We start from the raw sequence: 21,190 nt of genomic DNA on the forward strand, positions 1-21,190 counted from the left end.
TTCACAATTTGCAAGTCCAATCATAATCGTAAAAAAAAAAACAGGTGACAAGCGCTTGTGTATTGATTATCGAGCGCTAAATAAGAAAACGACAAAGGAACATTATCCTCTTCCTCGCATAGAAGATCAGCTAGACAATTTGTCAGGGTTCAAGTATTTCACAACGCTTGATTTAGCCTCAGGATACTACCAAGTACCGATTAGAGAAGAAGATAAACACAAAACGGCTTTCGTTACCCCAGAAGGTCAGTTCGAATTTAATAGAATGCCGTTTGGGCTAGCTAATGCCCCAGCGGTATTCCAGAGGTTGATCAATAAAATGTTGGGTAAAGCGCGATTTGGAACTGCAATGGCATATATGGATGACATTATAATACCTTCGAAAACTATAGAAGAAGGCTTACAAAAATTGACGACTGTACTAGAATTATTAAAACACGCTGGGTTGACATTGAAATTATCAAAATGTAATTTTTTTATGACAATAGTAGATTTTCTGGGCTTTGAATTATCCGAACAAGGAATCAAGCCTGGTGCTAAGAAAACAGACGCAGTTACTAACTTTCCTCGTCCAAAGACTCAACAAAACGTCAGACAATTTATTGGTCTAGCAAGTTTTTTTCGAAGGTTCGTTAAAAACTTCTCAATAATAGCAAGACCACTTACTCAACTGCTAAAAAAGGATTCTGTGTTCAGTTGGTCTGAAGATCAAGAAGCAGCTTTTACACGATTAAAAGAAGAACTGACGCAAAGACCAACGATGGCCTTGTACAATCCAAGAGCTGAAACTGAACTGCACACAGATGCGTGTAGATTTGGAATAGGGGCAATACTGCTTCAGAAAGATAAACATGGAGCCTTCAACGCCGTTGCCTATTTCAGCCGGCAGACTACTTGTGATGAGCAAAAATTCAGCTCTTATGATTTAGAGACCCTAGCAGTCATCAATGCATTGCAACGTTTTCGGGTATATCTGTTAGGCATGGAGTTCAAGATAGTAACTGACTGTAACTCTCTGCGAGCTACTTTTGAAAAAAAAGATTTAATACCAAGAGTAGCAAGATGGTGGGGTCAACTACAAGAATTTAACTGCAACATTGAATACAGACCAGGAGTTAAAATGGCACATGCTGATGCACTGAGCCGAAATCCAGTTAGTAATAACGAAACAAGTAATGATGATGATGAGTCATGTATCATGATGGTGAATACTACCGATTGGCTAGCCACTATCCAAACGGCGGACCCGAGGTTAGAGCGAATTATTAACATTTTAACAGACAAACCTACTCAGGAAAAATCGGATATAAAAAAAAACTATCATTATGTTAATGGGCGACTTTACAGAAAAACAACTGATGGAGATAAGTGGGTCATTCCTAAAGCTGCAAGATGGCGTATTGTAAAACAAAATCACGATGACTTAGGTCATGTAGGGCTGGGTAAGGCTATGGAAAAATTGACCGAAAAGTACTGGTTTCCTCGCATGAAACAATTCACGCAAAAATATATTCGATCCTGTTTAGAGTGTGCTTACCATAAAGCACCTGGTGGTAAACCTGAAGGATTTCTGAATCCTATACCAAAAGCGCCAATCCCGTTTCACACAGTCCATATCGATCATCTTGGTCCGTTTGTTCGCAGTTCAAAAGGCAACACCTTTTTACTAGTTCTGATTGATGCATTCACGAAATTTATAATGATAAAGCCTGTCAAAGGTACAGACACAAAATACGTTATTACTAATTTGAAAGATTGTTTCTATACCTTTGGTGTTCCCACTAGACTTATTTCAGACCGAGGTAGCAGTTTTACAAGTAAGGCTTTTAAAAAATTCATGTCAGAACTTGGTATTAGACACATAATGAATGCTGTAGCTACGCCCCGTGCTAACGGTCAAGTGGAAAGGTACAACAGAACTATTACAGAGGCGTTAGCGGCCGCCAATAACGATGGTGCAGAAAATAAATGGGACGAACATGTAGCTAAAGTCCAATGGTCATTAAATAACACGCTAAACAAAGGCATCGGACGCACACCGGCCGAAGTGTTGTTTGGTATCAAAATGACCGGAATTGCAGATAGTCGTCTGAGTCTATCGCTCCAGGATGATGTTAAAGTTCAAAGAATGGATAGAGAGCCGATTTTACAGCAAGTTAGTGAGCACATTGGTAAACAACAGGCATACCAAAAACATCAATATGATAAGAGACGGACAGAAGCAAAAAAGTACAAAGTCGGGGATTTAGTGCGCGTACAACGACATCACAGTGCCACAGGTCAGAGCAGAAAGCTTCTGCCGAAATTCCAAGGGCCGTATAGGATTACTAAAGTATTCGATCATGATCGCTATGAGGTTGAAGACACACCTCTCACAAAGAAACGATCAGGAACTTTCAAGTCCGTGGTGGCAGTGGACAAACTCCAACCATGGGTAATATTTGATCGGTTCTCTGACGACGAGAGTGGTAAACAAAGTTCTGATTCTGACGATGATACATCCCAGACAAGTGACCTATCTGACAGGTCTAGCATTGCAACAGAAGGTATGAAAGATGACAGTTATGGCACCCGTAGTAAGCTACGTAAAGAAAGTTAAAAACATATATATAGTTTATAACATAATTAACTTTTTGATTAGAAGGTGTTTATGTTTGATTGTTTTTTTTTGTTAGAAGGGAACCAGAAATTACTTATCATGTAATTTAGATTAAAGCAAGAGTAACTGGTGGATGGTTGTTTTCATGTAACCAAACAGGCAGACAGCCTATAGTTCAGGCAGATAGCCAACAGGGCAGATAGCCAACCAAACAGGCAGACAGCCTAGTATTCAGGCAGATAGCCAACAGGGCAGATAGCCAACCATACAGGCAGACAGCCTATAGTTCAGGCAGATAGCCAACAGGGCAGATAGCCAACCAAACAGGCAGACAGCCTATTATTCAGGCAGATAGCCAACAGGGCAGATAGCCAACCATACAGGCAGACAGCCTATAGTTCAGGCAGATAGCCAACAGGGCAGATAGCCAACCATACAGGCAGACAGCCTATAGTTCAGGCAGATAGCCAACCAAACAGGCAGACAGCCTATTATTCAGGCAGATAGCCAACAGAGCAGATAGCCAACCATACAGGCAGACAGCCTTTAGTTCAGGCAGATAGCCAACAGGGCAGATAGCCAACCATACAGGCAGACAGCCTATTATTCAGGCAGATAGCCTATTGTTCAGGCAGGGTGATTATTATTGATGTTCTTGTTAATTTTACAATTTTATTATTTTTAAGTTATGTTGATCCAGAGTAGACCATTTGTGTTTAACTAAATAAATAAAACAACATTCTGTTTGTAACTGGACACAGTAGAATTTAGTTTGTGTAGTAAAATGACAATAATAATAGCATATAGTATGTGTTATTTTACTATGTACTCGCGTTTAATTAAACGTACATGTAAATACATATAACTTCTCGTGTTTCAAACCCGAGGACGGGTTTTGGGTCAGGACGGCCGAATTGTTAGAAATAATTATTTGTAGTTTTCCTTGTAGTAAACAATAATGTTTAATTATAGCAAAAAAACGCTCAAATTCAGATTCCTAAACGGAATTCGTATTTAGTTTTCGAACGAAATTTTCACATTTGACAGTTGTTCTGAGATTCGGCGCGCACTTTTTTTATCTTGTTGTTTTTAACGTGAAAACAAGTAAATACAGTGTTTTAAACCTATTAAAGGCAGTTTATTTTTAACAGTATTAGTTGGACCTCTTATTTGGATAAATTCTTTTACGTGGGAATACGGCATATTAGGCAAAGCTCTGCGCAGGGGCCGACACCAGCACAAACCTTAAACAAACCGCCATGAAAACGTCAGTTCTCTTTATATTTGGTCGCCATGACGGATCATGACGAAAGAGTATTAATACCTAAAGAAATCATGAAATATTTATGAGTTACTAAATTAATGATATTTACATCGATAATAAATATAGAGATAGAGCTATATTTCCAAAAAAACAATTAAAATAATATGATGTTACGGCATCCTACGGACATTTAAGATACTCAAAAAACATAAAACATAAACATATGGTATGTGCTAGTGCAGCAATCTGACGGGATAAAATTGCAGTAATACTCCCTATATCGGGATAAATAACGTAAACTAACCAACAAAAACTTGGAAAACCCTTGTCACTTCAAAGTTCAATATCTCAAAAACGGCTAAACCGATTTTGATGAAACCTGTCTAAGAACCATCACTAGAAAACCTGATTTTAAATAGAAAAATCGCATTCAAATCAATCCACCTGTTTAAGAGCTGCGGTGCCACAGACAGACACATAGACACTCATAGCGGCCAAACTTGTAACACCCCTCTTTTTGCGTCGGAGTTAAAAATAAGCTTTTAAGTTATTTGGAACGTAGAACTTACGTCCAGCTGATACCAAACTTCACCCAAATCCGACTAGCCGTTTTAGCTCTTTAGTTTTTTTCCAAAAGCCGCTAATTGGCTGCGTTCAGACGTATTTGTCATTATTTTTAAGAAGCGTCACAAAGAATACCGTATCCGTGCGCCCACGCACCTAGTGTAGATCTTAACGGCACTTGTTAGTCATACATTGACACACAAAGTAACGGGTGTTGACGGAATGTGGGTTTAGAAAGGATGTTTTAAGGACAATCCTACTTTTATAAATGTGCAGGTTACCTGATCAAGTTCTCTTTCACCATAGTTAAAACTCATGGTAAATTTCAAATCGATACTACTTTGAAAAAATCTCGAATCTAAAATCAAAACGTCAACAAAACCCATACCTATGTACCTTCTCACTTATATATGTTTTTTTATGGGCAATAAATGTTTTTTTCTTTTTTTTCTTTTAACAAAAGTGATCCTTGAAATAATGTTCATAAAGTTCACTTAGCGGGCGGGAAAAAAATTATGTATTATGACTAACAAAAATAATCACAAACATTACATTATGACTTTCAAAAATTTTGCGACTAGATACACGCCTAATTTTATATCCATGGGTTATACCATCCCACTATAATATAATAAATGCGAAAGTTTGTAAGTCTGGTTGTTTATTTATTTGTTTGTTACTTCATAACGTCTAAACCGCTGAACCGATTTAGATGAAATGCGGTATACAGATAATTTGAGTCCCGGGAAAGGACATAGGATAGTTTTTATCCCGGAAAATTTCATAGTTCTAGCGGGATAGTGAAAACCGAATTCTACGCGGACGAAGTCGGGGGTAACAGGCTAGTAGAAAGTAATTTCCGAGAAATTGTGATCTCACCAGTAAGGAGAAAGCAAAAGCATAATTTTGCAAACTGTACAAGTGGCTACTGGGTCATTCTACTTTTGAGTGCAGGTTTTTGTGTCCCCAGAAGAATATTTGATTTTTATATTTGTTAATTATGTCATTTTTAAAAATGTATATCAATTTAGAGCACATTTTTAATGCCACACTAACGATATCTTGTAACCAAAGAAAAAATATTTTACCTATTTTTGTTTATTTTTATTATAAGTACCTACCTAATAAAATAAAGTTGTCATTATCAGTAAAAGGGCTGGGACAGTAACATACTTGTACATGTGCATACTTCAGGCTATACCTAATTCGAAAAAAGGGTCATATATTGAGGTCTATTCTGTGCTTATCATTTTTTAGGGTTCTGGAGCCAAAATGGCAAAAACGGAACCCTTATAGTTTCGTCAAGTCCATCTGTCTGTCTGTCTGTCTGTCCGTCCGTATGTCACAGGCATTTTACTCGAAAACTACATACACATAACAGAAATTTTTTGATTAAGTGAATATTTCCGGAAATAATCGCTCCCAAAGTAGCAAAAATTGTGCCCCCCCCCTCTATCTTGTAAACCGGTTGCCCAAAAAATATGCAAAAAATATAGAAAGGTAACGCTTAATAAATACTTTCAACGAAAATATGTTTCATCATGATTGGATATACCGTTTTTGAGTTATTGCTGAAAAACTGCGCTTCTCAACAAAAGGACGTAAGTGCCGTGAAGATACGCTCTTTTTCTGGTAATAGATTTTAAGACTGTAGTAAGTGTTTTAATTGTGTTATAACGCACATAATATTGCTTGATTTTTTTCGTAATGACTACGGAACCCTATTTCGGGCGTGTCCGACACGCACTTGGTCGGTTTTTTTTAAATAGCTATTGTAAATTACAACGCATTACGAATATTAACATTTTAAGATCATTTGAAATCTTAAAAACCTGCAGTTAAAAGTAGAATGACCCTACTACAACAGTTTCGACAGGAGAAAGGCGGAAGAGTAATCGATCTCCAATCTGACTTTCAAACTAGCCATACGCCCCGACTTAGCACGGGCATCATCAACATCATATCAGCCTTAGGACGTCCACTGTTGGACATAGGCTTCCTCCATAGACCATCAGTTGCTTCGGTACGCACGAATATGGACACTGATAGCGAAAATGAGACTAAATAATCTACTCCGTCAGCATCTTCAGTCTCACTCATTCGGTTTTTTCATGGAGATTTTTAAACTTTTTTGAAAAATTAAAACAATTACAAAATTAAATAAAAGAAGAAGAAAAAACATTTAATCATGATACTAAGACTGAATAAATCTTCATCGAAAAAATAAATAAAAAACCTATCACCGGTTATGATTTCGGATCATACAAAATTAGGTATCCCAAATTACATTGTACTGTAAACTCTTTATTGTAACTACATAAAAACACATGAAATTAACAAATAAAATAATAATAAGAATTACAAAGGCGAACTTATCCCTTAAAGGGATCTCTTCCAGTGGTGATAGGTTTTTTAGACATTCGTATGCTTATTGTAGCTTAAATAGAATAAAGATATTTTGATATTGACTTACGAACGGCTCCATACCTAATTTTACCCTGCCTTTGACTTATCATTACATGATTACAATAGCGTGCGTGGGAGATTCCACAATATAGAGATCTCTCTTCAGGCAGGTAGACCTAAAATATAAATAAATAAATAAATGTATATCCCACTAGAGCCGTGGTGGCTTAGTGGAGCCGTGGTGGCCTAGTGGTTTGACCTATCGCCTCTCAAGCAGAGGGTCGTGGGTTCAAACCCCGGCTCGCACCTCTGAGTTTTTCCAAATTCATGTGCGGAATTACATTTGAAATTTACCACGAGCTTTGCGGTGAAGGAAAACATCGTGAGGAAACCTGCACAAATCTGCGAAGCAATTCAATGGTGTGTGTGAAGGTCCCAATCCGCACTGGGCCCGCGTGGGAACTATGGCCCAAGCCCTCTTGTTCTGAGAGGAAGCCTGTGCCCAGCAGTGGGACGTATAAAGGCTGGGTTGATGATGGATGATGATATCCCACTAATCCCACTATTCCACTAGTATTATAAATGCAAAAGATTATAACGCTTTAGTTTGTTTGTTACTTCATCACGTCTACTCGTTCCGCGGTTTGAACCGATTTAAATGAAATTCTGTATACACATAGATTGAGTCCCGGAGAAGGAAATGGGATGATTTTTTCCCGGAAATTGCATAGTTCCCGCGGGATAGCGATAACCGAATTCTACGCGACCGGTGTCGCAATAACGGCTAGAATTATACGTATATATAAATTAAAAACAAAACAAGTCAGCCGTCAAACCCGTTGATTAGCTCCGCCCTATCGTGAAAAATAATCCCAAAAAAGAAAGAAACAAAAGGCCCCGTAACGGCAAATATTAAATTACTCAATATTTCATACCGATACTAATTTCGCTATCTTAACCCTTACCCGGCCGCGGAACGACACGAAATATTACCAAAAAAAATTACCAGAAGAAAAAGTCCCTGCCTTAATTGACATTCTTTATGAGCGTCAGTCTTAGTCGGGATATTTTTTAATTAGATATATTTTATGGGTTTTTTTTCGAAGGGGGAATGAGCACGGAAGGGTTAACATTTGTTTGAGCCGAATGGGGGGGTGGGTCAATATTAGCCCTCCTTGGTAATCAGCCGGAAAAAAATGGTCGATTAGACCCCCCCGCGTTAATTTAGGATCGTTCGAGGTACGTGCTCTCGCGACATTGGGGGCACTTTTTCTTAAGCAATTGTCTTTTTAGTAAATGGGCAGCTTTAAGTGTTGGGGTGGTAAATCTACCTGTCAGTGGGTATTGAATGGCTGGGGGAAAGCCCCATACTAGCTTGCGAGTGCGACTCTGTTTGCGTTTCACATTGGTCAAAATTTCTTTGTTTAAGGCATACTGCCAGTCATTTTATACCTGCAGCCTGTGGGTCAATTATACTCAAAAAGCCTACAGCGCCCTACGCGTTCAATATAACAACGCGTTCAGGATGCTGCTGGGGCTGCCGGGGCGCTGCAGCGCGTCAGGAATGTTCGCGGAGGCGCGTGCAGACGGCTTTCACGCAATCAAGTCAAATCAAGTCGCAACATATTCAATGCGGAAACGGGTCGCCTCGCTGCTGCAGCGCATCACTCGCAGCCCCAACAGCCTCCTGAAGACAGTGGCGGAGCGGAATGACAGTCCATTTATGTGCCACTGGAACCAGCTGCATGTGTTGCCCACTTATTATAGTATAGATGTAATGTAGTCTGTTTTTATGTTCTTAATTTCTATGTGTATGATCCGAGTTGGTCGAAATAAATTTATTATTATTATTATATTTGGTGTCCGCTAGTTATTGTTACAAATACAAAATACAAATACAAATATTTTATTAATCCAATAAAAGTGCTTATTCTACTTAAAATCTTTTTTGCTTTTAAACATGGTAAAAGCCAAAGGTTTTGTTATTATACAGGTCGATACTTTATTGCAAATATTAATCTACATACATTACAATTTGAATATTACGTATTTTATGGCGCCGCCACTCCAAGGGTTATGTATACCAAATTTCAAGTCAATTGGACTACTGGAAGCGGATCAAAATAACCTTGCAAGATTTGACCCAAACAAAAAACAAAAACAAGAGCAATCGCGGCAAGTTTTAATATTCAAAAGCCTGTAATAAAACATAAAAGAAAGCTAAATTATCCAGATTAACTTTTTAACCTGGGAAAATAAAAAAATCCTTTGAGATCCTAAGTAATCCGCTTTCGCCGAAACTCTCACATTCTCCATCTTCTCTACGGAATTCTCTTTAACCCTGCAACTCCTTGCTACCTCAAAGAGCGATTTAGCTATGTTACTTCTGTTCGTTGCTCTCAGAACTTTCTCCTTACTGTCCCACTTTCAAACTCTAAATTCTATGTTTATTCTTACACTGTCCAGGCCACTCGGTTGTGGAACTCCCTACCGATAGACTTGAGGCGCGCAAAGTCCTTGCCTATCTTTAAGTCTATGCTTAGAGAGCACTACCTGTCATCTTGCGTATGAATGTTATAGTTAGCTTATTTATGTGTTGTTATGGTATCTATCTACCTATCTATCTGTTTAGATTTGTTGTGTATGTGTATTGTATGTGTTAGTTTTATGTATTCTTGATACAGCTCTAATCTACTGTAAATTGCACCACCTGCTAAAATGTATTCCTTATTTCTGTCCATTGTAAAGGTTGCCTGGAAGAGATCGCTCTGAAGCGATAAGGCCGCCTATTGCTTACCTTAGAAAATCTCTATGTATATACTTGTGTTTTCTGTACTGTTTACTGTATTGGTGTGCAATAAAGAGTTATTGTATTGTAAATCCATATAATTAATTACACTTCTTTCAATAGTCAAAATACCATAAACGGGACTTATCACGCTATTTTTACACGAGTAATATTTACCTCGACGTTGAGTCTACTCGTGACCACGGCAACTGTAACGTTGCCGAAACGTTGAGGTAAATATTACTCGTGTAAAAATAGCGTGATAAGTCCCTTTTATGGTATTTTGACTATGAGTGAGAATCACGAAAGTTTGAAACGTTACTTCTTTCAATAGTTTTCAAATAAATTTAGTAATAAACATTTGGTCCTGTGATTGTTGGAAGAGAGGAAAGCGCACCAGCGGCGTCTTTAGCCCATGTAGCGCCCGTGCGCAATTATTACTTTAGCGCCATCTAGGAAAAGTGCGGTCAAAATAGAATAGGTACAAAGTGCCGCGGCCGGCGCCCCTAAGACCACTGCGCCCGTGTGCAACGCACACCCTGCACTATAGGTAAAGACGCCTCTGAAGCGCACAATATCTCTCGTCTGATTTGTTACCTGTATACTTCATTTTTTAGCATTAGAAAGACAGTAAGCGGTCTTGACGTGTCTTTTTATTGAAAAACCCTTTTGAAAAATAAGCCACAGCAAATATGTAACAAATAGAAAGGAAATTATGATCATTACATTCTTTTGGTATCATGAGTAATAGTTATTGTTTTTTTGAAAACGTTTTTAAATGAAAGGACTCGTCAAGACTGTTGACCCTTTTTGTAATGCTAAAAACGAAGTAAGTATAGTTAACACCATTTGATGTTTGTTTAAAGGTAACGGTATTACATTAACACATGTAGACCTCGTTGAGTTTCTTGCCGGATTCTTCTCAATAGGGGTTTTTCCGAAACAGTGGTAGTTTTTTTGACATTCATAAGTAATTTCTATAACCTAAATTGAATAAAGATATTTTGACTGACTTTGAGGTAAATAATAATAAGCCATTTTTATAATAAAATTGGTATATAAATACCACACAACAATTTACTTGAAGCATTTTACTATCTGACATTTTGCTTGAGTATTTTCCAAAAATAATTACCTAAATTTATTTCTCTTGCGATAAAATCTAGCAGCAAAAGTTTACTTAAGACGCAGACGGTTTTACAAGAAATAAACAGATTGATGCGAGTTTAAAAAAACGGCAATTTCTAAAGCCCTTCATTAGGCGAGAAAAAACTTAATTCTACCAATAGCGTTAATGCTGGAAAGACAACTAATTACCCCAGAGCCATACAAATCGGCAAGAATGTTTACTAATTCACGAAAAAACGGGGGATGGCAAGCGACAGCTTGGTAGGTTCGAATGTAACTTTGAAAAGTGTGTAATTTTTTTTAAAACTATATGAAAAAAAAAAGAAATGTAATATGTGAAAAATATTTATTACCTTTTCTGTACAAAATGTGTTCCAAAATTAGATTAGAATTAGATTTAGGTAAGTATTATTTAAAGCTTGAGAAAAATGGGAAGACGTCTAACCACACTGATTTCAATAAGTACCAAGCCAAAATGTATTATTAAATGTATTAATGGATTGTTTACGGTAAGGAGTCCCTGTTCGTACCTACCATAGTTTTTTTTAATATTTCAAATAATATCTTTATTTGTATAAAAAAAAACAATAGGTAAGTTACACCTAAATTATATCTATTTACATACATCTAGCCTAAAATTAAAATATATAAAACAAAAATATCTAAACCAAATTATTAAAAAACATTTTTTATATATTTTTTAATTATTTTTATTTACTTTTGACGTATATTATATATACGACATGATTTTGTACGTATTCGTAGATGTATTTCTGTTACGTTTTAATTTTCTGATCTACTTTTGATGCACCACTCCTGTTGTAAACTAGTCCTTCCTTCTTTCTTCTTCTTCTTTCCTTCTTTTGCCTGGAAGAGATCGCACTTAAGCGATAAGGCCGCCTATTGCTTACCTTGTATTTTTTTCTCTGTGTATCTGTTTTCTGTATCGCTTACTATTTCTGGTGTACAATAAAGAGTCTTTGTATTGTATTGTTAAGCAGTCCTCTTAGCCACTCTAAGGCAAAGTACCGATGATGGCAGTGTTCCATCTTTGAATAGCTAGTAATTATTTGTCCTAGGAAGCTGCCAGCTCGTACGTCGTAATTGTAGGTAGAGACTTCAGTGAGCTACCATTTCCTAAAAAAAAGTACAGGGCAAATGAACCAATTTACTCGACAGGGATTTAATAAAGATATTTCACCGTACCGTTCGCTTCGATGTTTTTTTCGCGACGCCGGCTAAGCCCGCGATATGTCTCGTAAATTGAATCAAGCGACAAATGCACTCATTCGGGGAGGTAATTAGTTTTAAAAATGGCGACTTTTTTCACAGTACATCTGGAAAATGTGGTTCGCCACTTTATCCAAGTCCCGTGGGTTATAGTTTCCCGGAACATAAAGTAGCCTATGTATCTAGGTATTATATAAAAATGAAAAATTGCTATTCTACGACAACACTATGCAGTCATTCAGGGTAAGCTACCCTTTGCCCTTTCCAGGGTTTCACACCATATTTAATATCAAATTCATCTTATCAGTTCAGTTACCCCGAAAAGTACAGAGTTCCAGAGCCCAGACGAACTTGCGGGCAACAACTAGTAAATAATAAATACGCGCTGGCGCACAAACTTTATCAAAATCAACAGTTCCGTATCCCTAACAATTGTGCAGTTTCTAAACACTGTATCTTTGTGTACACACACACATGTTTGTAGAGCTTGATAAGCAAAATGGCTGTCGTCGATGGAAAGTAAATACATAAATATATGTGCGAGCACAATGCAGTGTGCTAGGATGCTATGGACATGGCATGCAGACTTAAATTTATCTTTAAATGTGGATCTCACAAAATCTTAAATTAAAATATTCATTTTGGTTTTGGGCCACTCATACTAGACGTATCAAATAAATAAATAAAAATGATTTATTTCAGACCGTTTTTGATCCATAGCAGGTTAATTATGTGAGTTACTATACTACAATTAGCTACGGTTTTGTCCGCGTGAACAACTAAATTTGACAAACAAATTTTACTAAATTAAAAATCACACTGCTGTATTCTTTTATATAATGTAGATAGCAATGAACCAAGGACTTAAATGTTTACGCTTATGTTTGCAATTCTGCATACCTTTTATTAGATCTACATTAAGAAGGCTATACAGTTGCAACATAATCAATATCTTAAACATATACTACATATTTAAAGTAACGTGTAATTCTTATTTAATTCAACACAAAACAGTAAATAACATAAATGTTTAATAATATATCTAAACTCTAAATACATCCATAAGAAGATAGTTACACAAAAACTCAAACTAAAACATTTTTTAAAACAGTCCCCTTAAGCAAGGTTCCCAAAATGCCGGCAGCGTTCTGTATTTGAATAGCTTAATAATATTGTTTCGCTATGAATTTATTTGTTAAATTAAAAGTCAAGTCATATCCCCACTAGTACCATCGTACGGCTTCGCTCAAAGTGCGGCCAACTTGCACAGCGTGAGAACATTTCGATACAGCCCTGCACTAATATTAAGCTTTTACATAAATTACGACAAACATACATTTGTGTACAGTGTACAGCCATATGGCATGGAATAACTATTGAATTACCCATGTGGTAGCACTAGGATAACTATAACACTAAACCCAGACTTTACCTACCTAATTATAAGTGAATAGGAAAATTGCTAAAACACAGAATAACTTTTCACTAGGTTTCTACGATTTTTTGTGTTTACTTAACCTTTGAAAATGGTCTTGCTTCTTTCTAAATTTCGTAATTCTATGTTAACGTGGCTTATTCCATAAAGTTTAAGATTATCACCATTTATATATGAAAATAATTAAAGTTTAATAGTATTGTATCTTTTAATCGCTTGAACTGAGATACTACCTATTTTTTCACAGCTTCAAGGAATCGCACACTTGCATATACCTATTCACTGTTATTTTTTATTTTCATACGTCCACGCGTACCTTTAGGGTCTTGAGAGACAGATACACCAAAAAGGGACACTACAAGGGTTTTTTTTTACCTTTTAAAGTAAAGAACCCTAAAAATGATAAACAAGAGGCAGACAAGACACCCCATTGTGTATCGAAATGCGACTAATATCCAAAAAGGGAATCAAAGGGATTTACCTGGTTCCTTTAAGAATTGAATTAAAATCAATCGCTTGGGTTTTTCAGAGCCTCCCGAATCATCAAAAGAACGTCTAATCAATTTTACAAATACCCTCCTTTCCCTGAAATAAATCTGTTCAGACGTTAAAGATAAAATTTGCTGAAATCTATAACGACTTATTTTACAACTGCTTGCGAGCCAACTTGAGCTTTTACCACTTGTGCTTAAGACAAAATTATTCTGTACACCATGTTTGATATAAGACACAGATTGCTAAAAGCAAAATATGATAGCACTGTGTGAAAATATCGAACGTAACTTTATTACAATTTGTTACAAATGCAATGTAAACTCTGTCCCACGCTTTTAGCGTTGGTTGTAGGGTGTTATGTTGACGACATGCGTCGTTTCGGTTGTACGGTGTTGTCATCAATACTGTATCGTTGTATATTATCATTATGAGGGAGCATTAAGGCCGAATCGTTCATGAGAAAAATTGCTTAATAAATGTAGAAGAACGTTCAAAGGACATGGATGTTGCGATTTTTGTAAAGGCGGATATCGGTGCGGCGACAATTTGGTGTCACTAGTAGTGACAGGGCGATAGAAAATAAAATGAAATCATTTATTGCCAAACATGTGTTATATAATCAGGTCTTAAAATTACCTAGTTGGTCCACGTCAATGTTAACTGAATCTTATTTCTTATCTCACTTTATAGGTGTAATAAATACAAAAGTGTGTGAGGATATTTGTTACATGTGTAGTGTGTGTGTGTGTGTGTTGGCTTTCAAATATTTTATAACAATTTTGAAATTCGGTTATGTGGAACAAAGTTGATTTTGCGCCAATTACGTTAGGTGCGACGCAAGCCCGTCAAAGTACTGATAAAGTTTCTTGGAAAAAGGCGGATAATTCGAGTGTTTCGTTATCTATGACAGCATCAGACGACAATTGACGCATAAAGGTTTTATCTTGGCGTGTTTTTAACAGTACTTTATTAATAATCATAAGCAAAAAGTTATAAAAAAAATTACAGCTGGGAGAAAAGTGCAACTTTTAATAATACCTTAGAAATATCGAGAAAATTTTACACAACTTAAAAAATGATGTCCACGATGTTAGACACAGAGCAAAGAAAGTTTTTACTATTTAGCAGCAAGTCCGCTCCGCACGCACCATTTTATTAATTAAAATAATTTTTATTTTAAATTATATTCAATTCTCTTATAACGCAAAATCGCACCATGAACAGTATGCTTTATCCACAAGATATATCGCCCGTTGCCGAAGCCTCAAAGCGCCGAGATAGACATAATGCTGGCTATTCATTTATTATTAATGTCTATCTTTAGATGGGGCGCCAATCAATACCAAAGTCTATGAAGATAAAGGAATTGCCTTGTTTGGAGACTCGTTAGATAAAACTGACGTTCAAGCAGATTACTGAGCAAATGTAAAGTTAAACTTAATAATAATAATAAATATCACGGGACACTTGACACCAATTGATCTAGCCCCAAAGTAAGCAGAGCTTTGTGTTATGGGTACCGACTAGGCTACGGATAAACATACTTAAATAAGTCATAGTAGAAACGTCGCGTCGAGGTAGTTAAATATTACTCGTGTGTTTAGCGTGATAAGTCTCGTTTGTGGTATTTTAATTATGAGTGAAAATTTTAAACATTATTTAAAAATTCATATTAAACACTCAAGACTCGAAAACAAACATTCGTATTTTACATACAAATGTCTGCCCCGACCGAGGATTGAACCAGGGAGCTCAAGCTGCGTGGATTGAATTACCTGTCCTATATAATAAAATATTTATTTACATAAAATATAATTATCCTACAACTAAAAACAAATAGTTATCCAAAACAAAGAAAAATTGAACTGAAACTACCATATTCTGAGCTTGAAGACCTATATTTACATGAATATCAACTAGATCGCTACTATTTTGGGCAGGGTGGCTACTCTTCAACCAAAGATGAGCTAGAATGTGTTGCGAGAAGTGCGTTTCTTATGGACCTGTTTCCACAGGAGCTTTCCTGTGCTAGGATAAGTAAATGAAGCGTTTCTATTGGTTCATGAGAAACAGATTCCTCGCGCATCCTCGCAATCTGGTGTATTGCAATTAATGCCAATACTTATAAGTATGTTGACCAAGAAAAAAATATCTGAATTTAATTTGTAAGAGTGTATACTTACATAATTTCAACACTCCATTGCAAAGTACTCACATTTTTAAGAGTAACGCGAATTTGTATATATACGGATTATTTTCGGAATCATTTCTAATTTTTCTTTTTATTTCATTGTCAATCATAACCACTAAACTTAGATTAGAAAGACAAATAAAATTGTTTGTTTTTCCTGAAAATTAACGAAATTGATCAGATTTTGTCGATTCCTTATCAATAGTAGATAACAGAGGCCGTGGGTATTGATCTCTTGAGAAAAACACTTTTGTGTTGACAGTCGACAAAAAACCTTCATTTGCCAATTTGGTACTGTGTGGTATATACAGTGCGTATTCTGGCACAAACTTAATAATTACATAAGAATTTATGCTTAACTTTATAGTTCACTACATTTTGTCGTATTCATAGTTGTTGTTGTGGTTCACTTATGTCTAACTAAAACGTTATTTTTACAAATGAGTCGTTTCACAATATTTGAATAATGTTGTCCCTACTTGGCCAAAATCATTGGCAAATGTTTCAGGATTTTATGAAACTGGTCTCATAACCTAACATTTATAGGTTCTACACACTGGTCTTGAAATTAATACAGTTTCGGAATAAAATGCATTTGGCCAAGTGAACTATTTGTGAAACGAAACATTTGCGATTTTTTTTCGGCGAAATGAAAGGATACCTGTTTTTGTTTACGTAGATGCTTTCAATGAACAATTTATTTTTAAAAATATTTTAACTTATTTTTTCTTGTTTCAGATCTGAAAATGCCTGCCACTAAGGAAGTGAACTCGAAGTACTCTTCGTACCAATCCTTCTCAGGAAGTAAGTATTGATTGATAACCTAACAGTAATATTTAGTGTCATCATGGTCACCATCATTATTAGCCGTAGGACGTCCACTGTTGGACATAGGCCTCCCCCATAGACCTCTTGTTTCTTTGGTTGGAAGCGGCCTGCATCCACCGTGAACCTGCGGCTTTAATCAAGTCTCCGTCCATCTCTTTGATGGTAATTTAATGTACCTGCCTACTTAATACCAAATTTCAAACGCCTTTAAGAAAAATCAAGCAGATTTTTGAGAATCCAAATGATTTTAGAAGGACCAAGCAGATTTTCGATATCAAGTGACTGTGAATCAAGTGTGTAAACAAACCAAGAATGTTTTTTTTAATTTTATTGCACTTGCCACTGTTAGCCCTCTTCCTCGTGATGTCATTCTACATAGTGGGAGAACTGCCAACGCTGCATCTTCCTGTGCCATAACATTACCACATATTACCTTATTCTTAGGCTTCTGGTGTCAGTTCAGTCCATCATTCTGGTCAGAATGACGACAGAATCAACGTGTAACTCTCTCGGACGGGAGCGCCAAAGTTCGCATGCTCTTCGCTTGTCATGCCGTAATTTTCGACCGAATACAATACAATACAAAACAAATATTCTTTATTGCACACCATAAAGCAGTAAAAAAACTTATAATATAAACACTTAGATTCACGGTAGACAATAGGCGGTCTTATCGCTTAAAAGCGATCTCTTCCAGACAACCATTTGGGTACAAGAAATTATATATGTTACAAAAAATAGGTGGCGGAACAGAAACAGAAAATAAAAACAAACAAAAAATCAATAACATTAAAATCATAAATCGAATCATCGTTTGTCATAATTTTCTTCCCACTGAAACCTTAAGTTTTCCTAAAAATTTTAAATGGTCATCCTATAGAAACTATAGGTTAAGTTAGGTTTGTTTTATAACAATTCTGACCAATTATTGGATTCAGTGAAAAAAGAGTTATGACAAACGATCATTCTGACAAACATTAATAATAATAATAATAATAATAATAAAATTTATTGAATGAATTTCGGTACAAAATAACATAAAATGCAATATTTCACTTAAAATCTATGTAACACATGTGCCTGAACTAGGATAATTCCTGTATCTCAGGCTAAACGAGCTAACATTTATATAATAAAATACCTAATCACCAAGGAAAAACAAAGTATGGTGTATAAATATGTAGTAAGTATCTACGTAGGAGTTATACTAAATCGAAATAACAAATTCATAACTATATTTACTTAAAAGATATTACCAGGTCAAACATAAATACTGTACGTCAGTGGATTCTTACTGGGTTAGAGTGTTGGTACAAAAATTGCTGATAAAGACATCTTATGTCTGTTATATTTGACCTAGAAATTGTGCGATTGATTCTAAGTGTTAGTAAAATGTGCGTAATGATTATTAGGATTATAATTACGGCAATGTTAATGAAAAACAGATAAAACTTACACAACTAAAGATACATAGCTAAGTTTCAGTTAAAATTAAACAATCATGTTAAAGTTCCTTCATAATCTACAGTGCTGATGTATCTTTTTTCAGCTATCATTTTTGCAGGACAGTCAGCGGCTCCTGTTGTGTGATTGCTCGGTTTTTTAAAGCGCAAGCAAGTGGCACATTTAGGAAAATCTAACGTGTTTTTGCATTCTTTAACCGAATGACCCAGATTACCACAGTGGCCGCAGGTGTGGGCTGTCTCCCGGCACGACTTCGCCGCATGTCCATATTGCTGACATTTGTAGCACCTTGTGACTAATGTAAAGTTTCTTACGGGACACGAAGACCAGTTATGGCTTTCCGAATGGTTGCGGTCACTTCGATCACGTAATTGCAGGTCTCAGAATCCTTCTTGCCCGATTTGTGACTCAATTTTACCGAGTTTAAAAAGGACTCGAGGTTTATATTTTGAAGGTTATCAGATAAGTTTTGGTGGAACAAGCAGTTAAAGACCTCATTTTCTGACATTGATGTGGGTACTCCTATAACTACCACTCTTGGTTTGCGTTTATACGTTTCCTCAATCGTCAGACCCGAATTAGTTAACTGGACTTTCAATAAGTATGCGAGTCGATAGGGACCCCTCTCAGATTGTCAGACAGATGGTCCAGACTGATGAAAATGAAACGTTTCCAATAATATTCGTCAATCCGATGCCAATGATAGAAAACCAGAAAGATCGTGTAACCGAAGTCTTGGCCTACACTAACCATCGCTTTTTCATTTCCAGATGGAATGAGCCTCTCAGCCAAGGTCTACCACCAGGCCACGAATCTGATGCCGCTCACACCGCCCCACTCCCCTACAGGAGTAGCGTCCTCCTTCAGCAGCAAGCCAGCTTCATCCTGGAGCCGGCAAAACAGCTACAGCAGCGGGAAGCAGTCATGATGTACACCATCCAGATCTTGAGTGATATGTTCACCCGCCAACTTGTCTGGAGAGGACTTCGGTCGGAAGCCACGGACATTCTAGTTTCCTTCGTGGAGATTTTGGCCTTTCCTTTTATCTACAGGTTTACTTAATTCTTCAGACTTACGGAGCAGCGTCCGTAATAGTCCCAACTGTTTGATATTGTGACCGCCTTCCGAAGCTATCCGCTCACTACCTATTTAACTTCTAAAAGTCTGTCAGATAGCAACGTTGACAGTTGTGAGCGATTAGTTCCGAAGGAGTGTTGACGTTTCTCGATGAGAGCTAAACATAGATGTCACTAGTGTCGCTGCTTAAGTGGCTAAATAAGAAACAAACAAGCTGAGATATGTGGTGCATAGGAGAAATTTGTGTCTGTACTCGGGTCCAGTGGTGGTGTAGGGGTACAGCACGCAGCACGGAATGCTGAGGACCTGGGTTCGATTCCCAGCGCTGGTCTCTTTTTCGGTTTTTTTTGTGCATCCATGTTTCGGTTTGTATTTTCGAGTTGTGACCTGTTAAAGTAAACGCAGTCAAAATAGATTTTACGTAATTTCAAAACGGAGTTGGTTCCCCAGCCAATCAAGAGTGCTGATTTCTGATGCCTTTTTTTCACGCGGCGCGTGGCTTAAGTCTAAAGGTAAACAGCCACCAAAAGAAAAACTGCTGACACTTTCACATTTACTTCTCGTTTAATAAAGCTATTTAAATGGATTACATTTAAATATTTAAATATTTATATTAAAATGTTTAATTATGTAAACAATAATAAATGATATTCCTTTTGATCTACGGTTACTTCGAAATTTTCACAGATACTATCTAAAAAAATCAGGGGCAGATAAGTTTGGCGGGGCAAGGCTCGGCCTTTGTCAGTTTTATTGACAAAGTATTGTAAGTCATATTTGACAGTTTTAAAGAAAATGATGTTTGCGTGTGTTTATTTTTAATGTTTTGTATGTATTAGTTTTAATAAGTGCTAATAAATTAGTTATGGTTTAATTCGATGTTTTATTTTTTCTGTAAGAACTTTTCAAATAAAGGTGTACAAAAAAGTGAGAAGATGACTTGACTTGCTGTACATACCTCTCAGAGAAATGTTTGATTCTCTAATAACCTAAGGCATTGAAATGATAAAAGGCACAGGACTTTATTTGTCAACTTTGTAACGAATTAAAGTTCAGCACAAGACGTTCTAATTATTTATAAAATAAATGAAAAACTTATTGAAGATGTTCGTATGTTTGTGACTCAATTATGCAATAGCGGCTCGACGAATTTGGATGAAATTTGACACACAAATGTTATTAGCTAGATCCGCCCATAGGATAATTTTTATAACGCTTTAATCTTTCGTAATTTTCACTCATAGTCAAAATACCATAAACGAGACTTATCACACTTAGACACACGATCGAGTACATATTGACCACGGCCATGAATCCGAATACTGAATTTCGGATAGAAATGCCCAACTATCGAATAGGTAATGTCGCGGAAGAGGCAAAAAAAATATTTTAGTTCTTTAAATCCCATTAATATTATAGCGAAAGTTGTAAGTGTTTATTTGTTTGTTACCTCTTCACGTCTAAACGGTTTGAACCGACTTAGATGAAATTCAGTTTACGGATAGTTATCCCGGAAAATTGCATAGTTCCGCGGGATATCGATAAACGAATCCCACGCAGGGAGTCGCGGGCAACCGCTAGTAGAATACATTTTATTTACCCAGGAAACTAGTCTATTGTAGATTGTACACGAAATAAACATCATAAAATATCTAATCGTACAAGACGATGCTATTGGAAATAGTAGGATTATGAGTTCAATAGGTAGCCAAGGTTGCCAA

The 21,190-nt window shown here is 36.5% G+C and overlaps 1 protein-coding gene across 1 annotated transcript in view; it reads left to right on the top strand.

The window, feature by feature from the left end:
* The window catches only part of LOC141430861 (uncharacterized), a 30,343-nt gene extending 10,279 nt beyond the window's left edge, over positions 1 to 20,064 (top strand). The window contains exons 2-3 of the mRNA XM_074091720.1: positions 16,839 to 16,904; positions 19,163 to 20,064. Of these exons, the coding sequence (XP_073947821.1) occupies positions 16,847 to 16,904; positions 19,163 to 19,320 (216 nt within the window). The 5' untranslated portion in view covers positions 16,839 to 16,846 and the 3' untranslated portion in view covers positions 19,321 to 20,064. The remainder of the gene's footprint in view (positions 1 to 16,838; positions 16,905 to 19,162) is intronic.
* Positions 20,065 to 21,190: the final 1,126 nt, after the last annotated feature.

Source organism: Choristoneura fumiferana, chromosome 9 (assembly GCF_025370935.1).
Source record: "Choristoneura fumiferana chromosome 9, NRCan_CFum_1, whole genome shotgun sequence".
In the NCBI taxonomy this organism is placed as follows: Eukaryota; Metazoa; Arthropoda; class Insecta; order Lepidoptera; family Tortricidae; genus Choristoneura; species Choristoneura fumiferana.